This window comes from Choloepus didactylus, chromosome 22, assembly GCF_015220235.1.
Source record: "Choloepus didactylus isolate mChoDid1 chromosome 22, mChoDid1.pri, whole genome shotgun sequence".
Classification (NCBI taxonomy): Eukaryota; Metazoa; Chordata; class Mammalia; order Pilosa; family Megalonychidae; genus Choloepus; species Choloepus didactylus.
Window position 1 is genome coordinate 33,365,653 of NC_051328.1, and position 16,357 is coordinate 33,382,009.

A 16,357-nucleotide genomic window follows, 5' to 3' on the forward strand; every position below is an offset into this window, starting at 1 on the left:
TGGCTCCTCCAAAAGGCCTTCTCCAATCCCCTGGGCAAGTTAACAGCTCTCTCCTCTGGATTCCCAAATAGCCTCTGCATTCACTGACTTAATTCATTCAATAAATGTTTTCCAAGCATATACAACTGTGTTTCAATTACTGTGCTAAGCCCTGGGGAAACAGAAATGGCCCCTGCTCACATGAAATTCACAGCTGGATGACAGATATTATCAGGCAGTCATATAAAAGGGAGTTTAGTTACACAATGACATGAGAATTCACAATAAAGGATGCCCACCCAGCCTTGGGGTTGTTGAGGCTTCAACAAAAGAACTGCCTCTTGAGCAGAAAGTGAAGTAATTAACACTAGACGAAGGAAGTAGGAACATGCATTCCATGTTCAGACAGCAGGAACAGAGCCCTGTGGCAGGAGGGAACATGATTCCCTTTTTATAAGGAATACCAGGCCAGGGTGTTTGAAGCAGAGAGGAATAACTTAATGCCATTCACTGTCTCTCTTTGTTGTCCATGCCCTATGCTCCCCAAGATTGAGCACCTCAAAGGTAAAAGTACCGTGTATCACAGAAACTCATACACACCCCAGCACCTGGCATAATGCAAATGAAAAACATTCATGTGTCCATTTTATGGACAAGGGAGCTGAGGCTCAGAGAGGTTGAATGAGTTCATCAAGATCCCAAGGCTGGCAGTGGCTGAACAGCTACTAGAATAGACACCTGCCACTTCTCAACCACATCCCTTTCCTTAAATTGCCACAAATAACCCTCTATGTTTCTTCTAGAAGATCCAAGTTGTTCTGTGAGGTCTTCTCGCCACCCCCAAAGGGCCTGAAAACAAACAAACCAACCCCCACAAGAAGCCGGTTACTGCTGTGCATGTGTGTGTGTGCATATGTGTGTGACTGTGTTGGGGAGGAGGCACACATGTGGTCTTCGGGGGGGGGGGGTCACAGCAAGAACAGGATCCTTTTATGATTCCTCTTTAGTGGCGTGAAATGGTGGTGTCGGTGAGAATTGGACGTAGTAAGGACGCTGCTGGCAATGCCGGGTAAAGGGCACACTGGCGGAGCTTGGAGGTCCGGGATGGAAAGACCCTGGTATTGGACTGGTCCTAGCCCTCTCCTGGGCCGGTGGGATCTCTAGTTCACCAATTCCCGCACCTCTTCGACTTTCCAGCCAGGACCGACGGTTTAGGAAAGAGCCCATTTCCTGGCTAGCCTGCCCGCCCCCGCACCTCTGTGAGAGAGGAGGCAACCTTGACGCGGGAAGGCATCCTCCCGGCCCAGACGTTCATCTCGGTCCATTTCAAGGCTCCTGAGCCTGCGCCGTATATAACCAAGTACTGCGCCCAAAGGAGAGGACAAGGAGGCCTCTCTGCGTGTTTTATTCACGAATCTTGGGCAAGTCCGGATTCTTGGGCTGCGATAAGGAGTCTGGTTTGATGCTGGTCAGGAAGTGGAGGAGGAGCTTCGCTTGGGCAGGGAAGAGGGGTGGAGAGCTGGGTGGGGCCGAGGAAGGCGCGGCTCTTCGGAGGATTACGGTGGAGGCTGTGGACCGCGGCGCCGCTTGCAGAGGCTGCAGCCATTGCACAGCACAGCATCCCACATTCAACAGGAGGAACCCGCGGGAGCGGAGCCCCGAGAGCCCGCACCGCAGCCGCCGCAGCCCGTGCGCCCCGCGTCCCCGCGCGCCATGGCCAAGGAAGGCGTGGAGAAGGCGGAGGAGACCGAGCAAATGATCGAGAAGGAGACAAGCAAGGAGTTGGCTGAGGGCGGCGGCGGCGGCGCCTCGCACCGCCTCGGGGACGCCCAAGAGATGCGCACCGTGGTGCTGGCCGGCTTCGGGGGGCTCAACAAGCTGCGGGTCACCAGGAAGGCCATGCCCGAGCCTCAGGACGGCGAGCTCAAGATCCGCGTCAAAGCCTGGTCCAGTATCCGCGCTTTTCTCGCTTTCTCTTTCTTTACGCGCTCGGCGCTCCCGGGGAGGGCATGGGAGAGTCTGGGAGCGGAAGCTGCTGGGGTAGAGCCGCCGCGGGCGCCCGCGCTCTTGGAGCGCACGGGTCTGCAGAGCTGCCTCCAGCACCCCTACTCGCTCTCACCAGGGTCCCAGAGTCTCCCGTCAACCCGCGTCTGGCTGATGCTCGGGGAGGATGCTCCCCTTCCCCAAACTGTACGTAGGGGTGACCGGAGGAGATGGGAGCGCTTAGTGGGGATGGCGATGGCAGTGCCTGCGCTCCGGGTCTGGAAGATCGCGCTATGCAAGCTCTCCGCCCGGTGGGACAGCTTCGCTGCCAGCACCGGGTTTGACGAGAACACAGTTAAAAAATAACGATGACCATAGGCTTCCAGTGTGCCAGCCACGGTTTTCGAGCTTTACAGGGGCGATCTTATTTTAATACTTCCCGGAACCAAGTAAGTGAGGTACCATCATCATCCCCCCGTTACAAGTGAGGCTCAGAGAGAGTGAGTTATTTGTTCCAAATCACCCAGCCGCTGGTGAGGGCGGCACGGCAGGGATTTGATACTCGATCTTTTCACCCTCTGTGCTGTTGTCCTGTTGGGGCTAGGGACAGGGCTCAAGGCTGGGGAAATGCGTCCTTCCTCCCTCTTCTTCCACACTTTCCTCCCTGTGGTCTGGTATGGAGAAGGGAACAACAGGGGAGCAGGGGGTTAGGGAGAAAGCATCAAAGCTTAGTGAGGGGTGAGTCCGAGGCTGCCCCCAACCTTGCCCCCAGCCCCTACTAATATTTTCTGTGTTTCTTGAAGGGGAAAAACTGATCAATGTCCTCAAAGTCCTGCTCCTATCTCAGGAGCTCGGTTCTCCGAGGTGCCCTTTCATTCTACCCTGCCTGGGAGAACTTCTCCAGACCTATATCTAGCTGAAGTGTTTAAGCTCCTGGGTGCCAGCATTATATGATCCTTTTCCTGAAGTTCTGAGGAAGACTAACCTGGTGAGGCTGTGGCGGGGAGGAACACTCAGTTCTCTGTACAGACAGGGATGTAACCTTATGGGGAACTTGATTTTATCACAGTGGGATGGGCCTATCCCTTCGTATTTTAGAACTGCCAACAGACACTGCTCTCTGAAGCAACTGCCAGCTCAACAGCTCTCAGGTTAGACTGGAAATCCAGAGTCTGGGACCTGACGTAGAGGCAAGAAAAATGTGAAGGAGCTTCCTCTCCCCTTCTCTACCGTGAGAGCAGAAGCAGGTTTCATTTGTCAGACCGGAAGGCAGCTGGGGGGAGAAGTGGGCACTGATTTCTGGCTAGCTCTTCGTATATGAAGCTAGCCATGTTTGACTCTACACATGATTTGGGGGTTTTGCTCTAGCAATTTCTGGGTAAGGAAAGAGGCTTTTGCAAACAGGGGAATCCTATACAGATTCTGTTTAACTCTTGCTGCACCGAGTTGGTTGATCCAAGAGGTCAGAGCTTATGCCTGCTCTTTTCCCTGGTAAATCCCCAATGCCCAGCACAAAACTTGACCTACAGTGAGTTCCCAGTAAGTTATTGCTGAATAAATGGATTGAGGAAAGACGCTTGGAGGGGGATTACCGAATCATTATTTGGCTTCATTTGCTGGTTGAAGTTTCTGCCTTGCAAAATCAGTGTACTGGTAACTTTCCTTCCTTAACTACCCCCCACCCTTGAAATACAGCGATAAAATTTATGACCCTCCATTCAAATCGAAGATTGGGTTCTAGGATTCTATGTCAGAGTATATATTCAGACAGGGAACATGTTGAAGCCACTTTTTAAAGAGAAGAGCATTGTCTGCAGTGCAAATAGGTCTGTGTTCTCTAGCCTAATGCTAACTGCATAAATGCTGGTAAGAACTGAAGCATTTTGAAATAATAAATGTTAAGATGAGGGACAGGAGATTGATTTTTCAGTCAGACATACAAGCATGTTTGTTTTGCAGTGGAACTGCACACCCACACACACAAATACTATGGAATCCCTACCCCAGTTTTGAAAGCCCACCAAGCATGGGAGAATATTTGCAATACAGTATTTCAAAGGGCCCAGATTGATCTTCATTTTGCCAAGCTGGAACCAGAGTTAATCGGGTTTGCGAAGGGTGATTGGAATAGGATTGTGAAGATTGCCTTCTGGGCCCTTCCGCCTTCCCTGGGCTGGGATTGGCTAGCCAAGGGTGCCCATTGATTGCAAGTGTTAGCTTCTGGAGCCAGGATGACTCATTCTGTATTTTTATGAATCAGCTGATGGTCTGCCTGATGAGGTCCCCCTTTTATCTGTTCTCTATTTTTAATGAAAACATTTTGTCATCTAACAGTATATGCTCTTTTCTTGGGAATAAAGCATAGTCCACGTGAATTGGTATTATTCAGACCTGGAATGGAGGGTCCAACTTGGTTACTCTATAAATGTTACGGGTATAAAAGAGACTAGGCAAGCGGAAGTACATATTTTCTCTCATTTGTCCCCTCTCATTTATGGCCCAGTGAGATAGATATTGCTCCCATATTACAAAAGAACAAATTGAGGCTCGGAGAGGTTGAGTAATTTTCCAAAAAAAAAAATTCACATATAAGTAGAGTTAGGATTTGAATCCTGGTCTATCTTTCCTTAAAGCTGTGCTGTTTTCCTTTTATTCTATTTTGTCTCTTTCTGTGGAAAGCCACAAAAAAAAAAAAAAGAAAAAGCTTTGGCATGTAAGCTTGCTTTCTTTCCTTTCATCAATGAAAAATCAGCTTTTTCTTTTGTCTCACTAAAGGGAATATTCTCAGGCTATTCCCAGAATAACATGGCTTTCTCCACAAAGTGGAGATGCATTGGTAAAAGGCAGTCAGAGAGGAACCACTGGAAGGATATCAGAGCCTTCTGTCTAAATTGTTTTAAGAACATTAGCTTTGATGGGAACCCATTTCACCAACCATTCATTGAACAGTTTATACAGCAAGAAGTTTAATGGCCAAGTGGAAAAAGAACATGGCCTTTGGAGAAAGACAGACCTGGATGTGAACCTAAACTCCACCACTTCCTATCTGTGTGAATTTGGTGGACATGTCCCCTAACTTCTCCATGCCTCATCTGCAAAAAGGAGGTAATAAGATGAACCTCACAGTATGGTTGAAAGGATTGGATGCAATAAAGAGCCTGGACTATTTTTGGCACACAATAAATAGTAGTTATTGTGGTGGTTGTAATTATTTTTGTGATATCTTTACCTATATGACATATTTCCTGATGACCTGACAACTGGGAGACCATTATTTTAAACACGTTTATCACATAGGGAATACCATGTCATATTTGCCTAGTGGCTAAGATTCAGATCTTTCTAGACATGAACCCCAGCTCTGCTACTTGTTAACTGGATGTTATAAGTCCAGTTCCCTAGAAGCACAGCCTGAGACAAGATTCATTTTTAAGTGGTTTATTGAGGGGGTGCTCTCAGGAGAAGGGGAGTGAAGGAGGAAAGAAAGATAGGACAAGGGAAGGAGCTACGCAAGGAAGAGTAGTATCGGTTGGATCACATTGGGAGTTGTGGTATATTGCAAAGTCAGTACCATTGTGTATGAAAGGGGGAAGCAGCTTTCTGGGGCCCTTGGTCAATCAGTCATTGGCTGTGGAATGGCCCTGAGTTGGGGCATGGAACTTCTTAAGCAGAGGCAGCTTTCGTTTGACTGAAGTCAATTTTCCAGAGAAGTGGACAGCTCTGAGCCACAAGCAACCAAAACAGTGAGCAACTGGGTCATGAGTGCATTGACTAGTAAAAGGGATCTGGGTGGGACACAAACATCATCCTCTTCATTGGATGACCTTGAACGTGTTGCTTGATGCCTTTAAACTTCAGTTTCCTGATCTGTGAAATGGAGACAATAACACCACTGCCCTTCACTCTGTTATGATGAAGTTTAAATGAGATACAGTGTGAAAAGGCCTTTTTGAAGATGCCTGACACATAGCAAGTGGTCAATAAATGCTGGCTATTGATATCTAAACTATTATTCTTGATTTCTACAAACATGCTTTATCATTTGTCATTAAAACTGGAACTCTTTAATTAATAAGTACTCTGGGACACCAGCAGCAAACTGGGATGGTCCTAGACAAACCACAAGTTTGTAGCCCCTTAACTGTGGGTCAGGTCTGTGCCCATGCTGCCACCAGTCTTGTCATAGTGGGGTTTCTCCTGGGCAGAGGCTAGTAGGATTTGAGGCTGGGGGTCTTCAGGTTGGGCTCCAGGAATGTATTTAAGTGGCCATTAACAAACCTTGTCTGGTTTGTGGCTCAAATTGGCATGTGGTAGAAAGGCACTAATGGATTGGGGGCATTTATTTTCCCAGACTGATTTACAGCAAGAGACCACATGAAACTGCTGGCAAGAGACCAACTGAATGAAAAATGGTTCCAGCCAAATGGCTCCATTGGCTGGTGTGAAAATGGACCAAGAACAGGCCACAGTACAAGAAAACCACCAGATTGGTGGGATTCTAATTTGTCACAAAGGGCTAAATTGGAGATAGCGGAGTGAACTAGCATTTACTGAGCCTAGTTAAGGATCCAGGAACTGAGTTGCCTGCTATATACTGATTGTTTCATTTCATCCTAATGGCAACTCAACAAGTTCACTATAGTAATACTTGGTTGTTTATGATCATGACATGTCTCTGAATGCCAGTTTCCTCAGCTTTTTAAATAAAAAAAAATTGTAACAACCAAGTGCAAGAACAGTGGGAAAAATCCAATCTTCCTTGCTGCTGGTCGCAGAGAAAGAGAAAGAGACACAGTGACAAACACACAAAAAACATAACGACTGATATGAAATACAACTGTTAAGATTCAAAATTGCTCAATGCCATCTTGCCCAAAAAGTGGCCACTGTGTTTCTGTATCATGTCCTCTCCCCTTCCATTTCTGAGGTGTGGTTTGCTTTTAGAATCCAAGTAGGATTGAATTACTGTGACTCTTGGCCCAATAAAACAATCACCACTCCTTGGATCCACTCAAGACATTCTAGTTCCTTCCCCTACCCTCTTGGCCTCAATTGACAACTTGAGTGCAGGGTGTCCCAAATGATAGAGCATTAAACTGTCATGAATAAGTCTGATCCAATGAAATATGGTCAGCATGATCTTCCCTGTATTTATTTAAAACAAAACAAAACAAACGTAGACCATGAGGCTAAGTGACACAGATGTTTATAAAACTGAGAAATTGCTTTGAGTTTCCCCAGTACCCAAGCCAGGAGACACTTTGGCTCTGAGGTTGGAATAAAGAGTTCTGAGCTACTCTGTTGGATGGAGATATCAGAGGTTTGACAGGAAAGGCTGACTCTGCTGAATCACATTTGAGCCCCATTTGTTGATGAGAAGATGCAGAAGCTAATTCTGGGTCTTTCTTATTCACCCAAATTTGCATTTTTCCATTAACTGTTTCCTACCTGGTGAGGGCTGGGAGTGAAGAAAACTGCTCTTTATCCAATAATGGAATGGATTTCTTTCTTCTCCAGCAATTCAAGAGGGAAAGGAAACCCAGATCAATGATTCTTATGTCTCATAGGAACAAAGAAGCATGTTTTGACCCCACCCATCATTTGAACCCATTCTTTATACTTGGCCGTCTTGCCTCCTGAGAACATTTTGATCCCATTCTCAATTAAAATGGCCTTTCTGTGTCTCTCTCCTTTCTGTCTTTTCTCCCTCAATTTGTATCTCTACATATCCTTCTCTTCCTCACAATATTTCCATTCTGTAGGTAAAAAAGGGTAACTGCACCCAAGAATAACCCTAATGACAGAGGCAATAATTGGTGAAATTTACAGTGAAGGGGGGGGAGATCAAGAAATCAAAATTTGCTATATTTTACATGGAAAAAGATTCATCCTAGAAAAAATAATTTCAGTAACATGAAAGTGAAGCAGATTGAAAATAGTTTAAGGATGCCATTGAGGCAGTTTTAATTAGCTAAAAATCAGCAGTGTTGTCATAATTCTGATTACATTTTTGTAGTCAGTATATCCTCCTTTTTGGGGGTCAAAATCATGGAATTAAGAATAACTTGAGATCAAGAGGGAATGACTGAAGGAAGAGCAGAAATGGAGGTGGACTGGTGTGTGCCCTCAGCCCTTCTCCCCCCACCCTCCGATCCAGGAAGGCTGCCGGAAGATGATTGATTGGTCAGCCAGGGAATTAGTAAAGGTGGGGTGGAGGAAGTCCTCAGAAAGTGCCTGTGCTTTGGTTTCAGGCGGGCACAGGTTACAATTTTTGCTTTGCCCCTTATTAACTGTATGTGTTTTGATGTTGCTTTGCTCTCTAAGCCTTATTTGCTTTACTATAGAATGAGGATGAAAACTTATAGAACTTCTGACTCATAGTAGGTTCCCATAATAGCAGCCAGATCTTAATGATCTGTATAAGCACTAGTCAGAAGCCAACTGCAGGTGGCTCATGATGAGCAAAGGGAATGATGGCTGATGAACACACACACACACACACACACACACACACACACACACACACAACCCTTCACTTTCAGCATCTTTGTGGTGACAAAGCTCATTAGCCACATCAACTTTCATCTGATCCTCAACACTCCGTGAGGTAGGTAGCACAGGAATTATCATTTTTATTTTCTAGGAGAGGAAAGTGGGACTCAGAGATTCATCGGAAATAGTGGGAAGTTACAACAGATCTGAGTTCAGACCTAACTCTACCATGCTGTGGCTGAGTGATCTTAAGCAAATAGCACTTTCAACTTGCCCATATCTGCATTGCTATGAAGACTAGTTGAGAGTCTGAAAGCCTGAATGTGCCTTGTTTATAGCAGGTTCCCCAAAAGATTATTTTCTTTCCTAAGTCACTCAGGTTATAAAAGCCAGAACCTGGATTTGAATTGCCGTCTTCTGGTTCTCCCACCAAATTGCTTTTGGATGTACAGAGTAGGATGCTGGTTTTTGAATCTTTTCCCCAGCATTGGGAATGAATTTGGGCTGGTTTATTGCTACCCTCTACCCAGCCCTCTGCACACCCACATATGGGAGGCAACAGGGATTTCTCTGACTGCTGGCTGGGAATGGGTGGACAATCCAGCTCCTGGAATTAGGTTCACTCTCATTCAAAAGGATAAAACAAAACAAAACAAAACAAACAAACAAACAAACAGCCCCACAACCCTCAGCACGTCTTTGATACTCAGTGCTCACAATAGAGCTCACCCAAGCTTGGGAAAATAGCAACCACCTGCCCCCAAGTTCCTGGCACTTCTGGTTCCTGGGAGGTATCCTTTGTGCCATCTTGGCATTTGTCATGGAAGAAAAAGTTTGATTAGAAGCAAGAAGAGACTCGTAATAGCAAAGGGCAGCAGGCGTGTAATCTCAAATTAGTTTGAATCCTCTGTGTAGGATCTTAGATGGAAATTTGGTTGGAGCCATAGTATTAAAGTGAGTTAATTTTATATTTTAAGGCCCAGGAGACAAAAATAGATGCTTTACAGTTAAAGGGGCTGTTTCATCTTTCAATGTGACATTTTCTAGTTGAGACCATGCAGTGAGATTCTATCCTCAATCTCTTTCTCTCCGTGACACCAGAACCCTCAGCCAAGCCTCCAGCCAGAAACATGGTAAACAGCACTTTCCCAAAGAGAACTCCCTTGGCAAGCTAAAGGATTGGGTCCTTTTACTACTGACTTTTCTAAATGACTGTGATCCCCAGAGTCAATGTGGATAATTATCTTCAATGTGAAGGATGATGATGATTCATTTTTTAACAGCATTGACTGTATGTCCAACCGGATGGGAGGCACTATGCTTGTTTGTTATAAAAAAGTTAATGTTTGAATCTGAAGCAGGCCCAGATTCAAATACTGGCTCTGACTTTTGCCAGCCTAAGAAACCTTGGGCAAATCATTGAACCTTTTGAAACTTCAATTTGCACATCTGTCATATGGGTATAATAAGAGGATCTATGGCATAAACATTTTGTGAGGATAAAAAGAACTGGTGCATCTGAAGAGCCTAGCAGTGACGTTGGCACATTTTATGTTTGTTGAATGAATGTATTAATGAATGAATGAATTCCTGTTGTAAAGTATATACTCAATAAATATTAAGGGGGTGGGGAGTTGCAAAGAAAAGAACTTTTAAAAGTTCCCCTATTCCCAAGTTTTCTGAATGGATCCTAATCCTACGTATCTCCCCCAAAAGGGTCCAGTACCCTAACATCAAAAGTATTCCATGCAGGATGTGCCACCATTCCACAACATGAAGATCCAATTTAATTCCTGAAGGAAATCACAGTCATTGTCCACCACAGAAGCCCATCATCTTTTAAATCTGTTAATCTTGTAAATGCCAGGGATTTTCTCTCATTACCAATTAGCATGGTTCTTGTTAAAAGTAGGCACTCAATGAGTGTTTAAGGGATGAGTAAATATATTAACAACTTTACCCCAGCTATTAGGTATACATTTCTGCAGAAGTTGCCATGTAACTAGTAAACGTGACCTTCCTCATACCAACAGTGACCATTCCAAGCTAGCGTGTCTTCCAGCAACCCTCCATGTTCTCTGCTTTCTCACATAAGAAGCCTAAATCTCTCCAGAATGCAGATATTATAGTGGGAACTTGAAAGAATACCAAAGGAGCTTATGCTTTCAGGCAGTTTTCTGTTCTCTTGAAACCAGAAATTCACTTTTTGTTTTGAACTGTTTAATAACTATTTTCCCTGGGCTGGGAACTGTGGGCCTCTGCCTTCTCATGATGCTCTGTAATTTTCTCCTTGCTGACATCGGCTCTGGTGAGGGCTGGTGCCAGGGCTCCCAGAGGCTCCACTGTGCTGCTTCTGATGACTTGTTATTCCAAGAGCACTTACACAGCATTTCTGAGCCACTCGTGGGTCTGGGGACCCCAGGCCCTACCAGCCCGCATGTTAAAGCAGTGTTTTAAAACCAACAGTATTTCCATGTCTCTGTCCCTACCTCCCTTTGTGGTATCAGCCCCCACCCTCACCTCCCTGCCCCAATCCTTTTAATCCTCCCAGGTAGTCACAGGGGTTCCCTAGCAGTATTGCAGGTATGCTCAGAAACACAGTTCTGGTTCTCCTGCTGAGTCAGACCCTTTCCTCCTGCCCCCACCCTGTTCCTGCTGCCAAAGTGGCTATCACAGAAGTTACCCGGTGTTTGTTCCCCATTTCCTACCTGTTCCAGATGAAGTCTGGCTCCCTGCTTGGGCAGTGGCACCCTTCCTGCCCTGTACAATTTATAAAGCAGCATATGCCATCTTATGTGTTTAGTCCTCATGCTGCTTGATTAATTATGATATTCTCATCTTTAATTATTTACCATTATTATAGTGGTGTTTATTGAGTAATTGAGTACTTTCTGGGTACCATGGTGCTATGCTGAGTGTCTTCTAAGGATTTCTCTAATACCAGACATTTTACAGCTGAAGAAACTGGATCAAAGAGATGAAGAATCTTGCTAAAGACCATATAACTAATAGGAGAGAAAGTTGGGATTTGAGTCAAGATTTGTCTCTCTCTAAGGCCCAGCTTCTCACTCTTTTTGCACACACCTCTTTCTGCTCTGACCTGGGCACAGTTCCTGGGAGCTAAAGGGATCTAAATGGTGGTGAATACTGCAGTTAGGAACAAGCCTTCCTCTTGTGCTTTCACAAGCTTCTTCATCCAAGCTTGTTTTCTTCAACTTACTCTTCACTTAGGATGAGGTTTTGTCGTCCCCCCTGCCCCCAGAAGGCATTTCTGCTGTTCATGCAAACAAATACATAGCATGACAGCTCCACTGGAGTAGTCAGGCCTCAGTCCTGCATGAACTCCAATTAGGACTTCAGGCTGCACTCTATATATAGCCCTCTCCCCTTCCTCCCAACACAGATACCCTTGCATCTTTAAATAGACTATCCCTCAAGTTACAGACTTTCTTTTTTTTTTTTTTAAATGCACCCTTTGTCTAGGGACAGAAACCATTGCTTTTCATTTAACTATGCTGTGTCTAGTTCAATCAGCTAATGGAGAGCTATTAAGCCACCATTCCTATGGTTGGTCTGAATGATTTTGTAATTGGATTCTCTTTATCCTCCCAGCTAACCACCCTAAAGTTGTTCCAGTTGGGGACATTATAATAAACTCTGGCTCCAAGCATCTGAACCAAGGGTGTGTAATGCCGTCATCGATGTGCCCACCGTCCTGAAACAGGATCGACTGTCTCAGATCCTTGAGGACCTTCTTGGTCTGATCCTGGAGGAGACACCCTACCTCTAGGACTGCTACTTCACAGGCGATAAATAACAAAGGCAATTTTCCCCCATTCACCACAGTGCCCTGAACCTCATCTCTGCGCTCAGCCAGCAATACTGGTGGGAGATTCTACTTCTTCCTTTTGATCTTTTAACATTTTTCTTTTCCTCTTCTTAGTTTTCTTCCTTTTTTGTATCTTTAATTTAGCTGGGCCTGTTCGCTCTTGAATAGAGATTTAACTTTCAAAATAATTGAAAAACATTTTCAAACTATTTAGAGTCCCTTGGAAAACACCAAAGCTGGATCTAGGCATGCCACAGAGCAAAACTTCTAAAAAAATTTTCTCTTCCCATCTACACCCCCCAGTACCTCCCTCCATACTTCCCTGTTTAGGTTGTATATATGTTACTAAAATAAAAATTAAAAAAAAAACAATGTAGAATTGTACAACATAGAGAACCCTAATGTAACTTATGGACTATAGTTAAGAGTACAATCGTAATAATATTTTTTAATCAGTTGTAACAAAGGTATCACACTAATGCAAGGTGTTAATAATAGGAGAAGTATATGGGGACTCTGTCTTTTCTGCATGATTTTTCTGTAAACCTACAACTTCTCTAATAAACATATTATATTGAAAAAAAAACTATCAAACAAAACAAAATCTCTCTCCCCTTTCTCCTCATACTACTCCAGACTCTCTCAAACCCTGCCCTTGATAGCTCTTGTCTCTTGCGCCTATTTTTGCTCACTTTTCAAATCTATTCTTTAGTCTTCCAGGAGTAAATCTTTGCTCTTTCCAAAGTGCATCAGCCAAGCAGGACTTTGATCTTTTCAGTTCGCCCCTCCTCATGACATCAATACACACAAGAAGGTTGTTAGCCAACCATGGCTCAGAGATAATTCCCTTTAGGAGAAGAAGGAAGGAAGTAGCTCGGATCACTCCCGCATCAAAGAGAGTTTGTTTTGGATCTATTTGTGCAGTGCTTTCCTTTTGAAATCTGGCTCTAGATATTTAGATTCTCAATATTTATCTCCTTGGACATTTTGCTCCATGTCTGAAATATTATTGAAGCGTGTTTTGAATACCTATTTGGCCATATGATCTGAATATATTTCCTCTCAGACACTGTAGCAATAACAGATTTGTAAACTATATCTCAAGCTCTATCACCCTCATCGCCACTGTGTGTGTCACAGATAAAGGGGAGCTCAGTGGAGCAAAACAGCATAATAGGTAAAGTTGCAGGTTATGAAAAACATAAGATGTGCCTGAGAACTTCATGTATTTCATGGTTGCCGTGGGGCTGGATACTGTGGGGACCTGTGTCAGGAGCCAGGGGCCAGCAGTGGAAAGAGGGGAACCTGAGGGTCCATGACACACTCTTCCCACCACTGAGTGAGCACCGGTGGCTTCTCTATCCTGAGAGCCATGCAGGACAATTCTGGGTATTCTCAAACGAGAGAGGCTATTTGAGATTTGCATAAAAGGTGTCCTTGTTTTAGACACTGAGTGTTTTTTTCTTTCATAGCATATTTGTTTCATTCTGTTCTTACAGTCTTAAGATAAAACTGGTGCTTAAACAAACCAAATAAGAGAGAGTGATGAGGGGCTGGAGAGAGACTCATAAGCAAGATTTTCCAAGATCAGGGCCTAATGTCCTCCGCATTTTTAAGTTATCAGCTGAGACAAAGACACAAAAACAAAAACTCCGGTCCTGGAAAAATCTGAAATGAATCAAACATCTGCTTCTTTGCCTCCATCGTGGCTTTGGAGTTAAATATTTAAATATTTTGGTGAACATATCCTCAGCCAGTCAGCAGCAGAATAAAGAAGGGCACATCTTCCATTGCTCCTTTTCTCGATGAGGTCCCACATCAGGTCTGCTTGGCTCCTATCTGAGCGCGCAGAGGCTGCCACAGGTGCTGGGGTCGTTGATGCTCACTGTGGAGCTGGCTAGTGAAAACACCCATTGGAACTTGCTCATGTTCTCCCTGATGTCCAGATCTCTGCCAGTATTCTCTGTTCTCTGACCTCCCACAGACACCAAGAAAGCCCTGAACTACTGTATCCCACAGGCTTTCCTCAGCAATGTTCCAACCCTACATGTATTTTAGCAGTTCATCTGCCTGTTTCCCTCCTCTTTTCTTCCAAGTATCTGCCCTGTTTTGATTATTTGATCTCTTTAATTTCCCCATTTCCCTTTCCTCTGATTCTCCCAGGCCCTAATTTGAAGATTTCCTGTGCTGTTTGGCAGACTAATTAATTCCCAACATTAGTTATAAGAAGCCCTAGACATTTCCTCCTTGGGGACCACGATGCAAAGAAGTGCCATAAATATTCACTGTCAGTGACTTATGCTCTTTAACCACCAGGGCATAAAACCCTGAAAGGGGAGGTCACGCCCCCTGTAGTAGATGCTGGGGTATACCAGGCAGAACCCCTTTTAGGACCCAAGTGCTCATTCCCCAGCTTCTGGGGGTCAAGATTGCTGACAGCTCACAGCTGTGTCCCTTCTGAGACATTACCCTCATCTTAAGGAAGCCTCTTTGCCCAAAGCTGCACCCCCTCCCTGGGGGCAGCCCTCATAGAAAGACCATCTGATCCAAGATTACAAAGGCCCAGCCCCCATACCTCCATTCAGGATTACTCTGAGGGACCATCCTAGCTCTGAAATCTCCGTGGATCAGCTGAGATCAAAGATCAACTTCTCCATTTTCCCAATCCAGCTTCCCTCACCCCCATACAGGTGTGGTTCCCTAGAGCACTCCCTAGCAGATCCCCTGCATGCAGATCTCAGGCTGAGTCCTTTTCACAGGGGACCTCATTTAAGATGATGATGGAGGAGGTTCAGAAATAGGAGTTTGCCAAACCCGAATTCCAGACTATTCAGATAGAAAATGATTGACTTGTTATAGACCTGAAGTCCTTGAACAAATCTTTTTCTCACCTTCTCAAGAGATTTGAGAAACAGAAGGAGGTGATTGAAGCAAGAATGAAGAATCTCTGAAGAAGTGTGCTGAGGATTACATATTAGGAATTGAATATGAAGACCAGAGATACCAAGCACTAAAGGCCCACACAGAAGAGAAACTCAATCTGGCCAATGAGGAAATCGCCCAGGTCTGGAGAAGGTCCAAGTAGAGGTGTTGGCCTTCCAGAAAAGCCTGAGGAAGGAGCAGGTGCAGATCCATTCATAAGCAGAAGACTAAAGAAATTGATTAGCTGATCAGAATCTGTGATACCCTGATGTAAAAAAATGGAAAAGTCTGACATGGAAATCACCATTCAATGACCTTCTCTCCCTTCTCCTGCCCATGTGACTGTCTCTAAGCAAGTCTCATGTACTTTCTTCCCTCTTGTTCTTTTCTTCTGGGAGAGTTTAAAGTGAGGTCTAACCTTTTATACAGAACCTGACCTACAAAAACTTTACATGGTGGTGGTGATGATGATAGCAGTTCGCACTTATGGGCACTTACTGTGTGTGAGGTCCTCTGTTGTACATTTACTGCTACGTTTAATCTATACCAACACCCCGCTGGTGGGTATGGCAGATTGAGTTATGTACCCCAGAAAAAACATGTTCTTAATCTTAACCCCATTCCTGTGGGGGTGAACCCACTGTAAATAGGACTTTTTGAAGGTTCTTTTTAGCAAAGATGTGATCAACTGAATCAGGATGGGATCTTAATCCTATGACCAGAGACCTTAGAGAGAAAAAGCCATGAGGAGCAGCCAGAAGTCAGAAGTCAGCAGGAACCCAGAAGAGAAAGGAGAGGACATTGCCATGTGACAGGGAAGCCAAGGAACCCAAGGATTACCAGCCAGCCAGAACGCCACCAAACCTTGTAGCCTCTGAAACCATGAGCCAGGAAATCCCTGTTGTTAAACCAATCCATTGTGTGTCATAGCAGCCTGGAAACTCACACAGTGGGTGTGTTATGTTCCCCGTTTTTGATATGAGAAAATTGAGGCTTACGGGTCAAGCTGCCTGCTTCAGGTGGAGCCATTTTTTACAGTTTGCTTTGTGTGATTGCAGAGGACCCCTAGAGTGACTCTTGGGGGCCAGTGTTTTGACTCCATGATGATCTTGTGTGTTGGTACATCCCCTGTGATCCCCTGTGACCACCTGA

The 16,357-nt window shown here is 44.8% G+C and overlaps 1 protein-coding gene across 1 annotated transcript in view; it reads left to right on the forward strand.

The window, feature by feature from the left end:
* The first annotated feature begins 1,602 nt into the window (after positions 1-1,602).
* The window catches only part of VAT1L (vesicle amine transport 1 like), a 172,623-nt gene continuing 157,868 nt past the window's right edge, over positions 1,603-16,357 (forward strand). Inside the window, exon 1 of the mRNA XM_037816254.1 lies at positions 1,603-1,925. Within this exon, the coding sequence (XP_037672182.1) occupies positions 1,693-1,925 (233 nt within the window). The 5' untranslated portion in view covers positions 1,603-1,692. The remainder of the gene's footprint in view (positions 1,926-16,357) is intronic.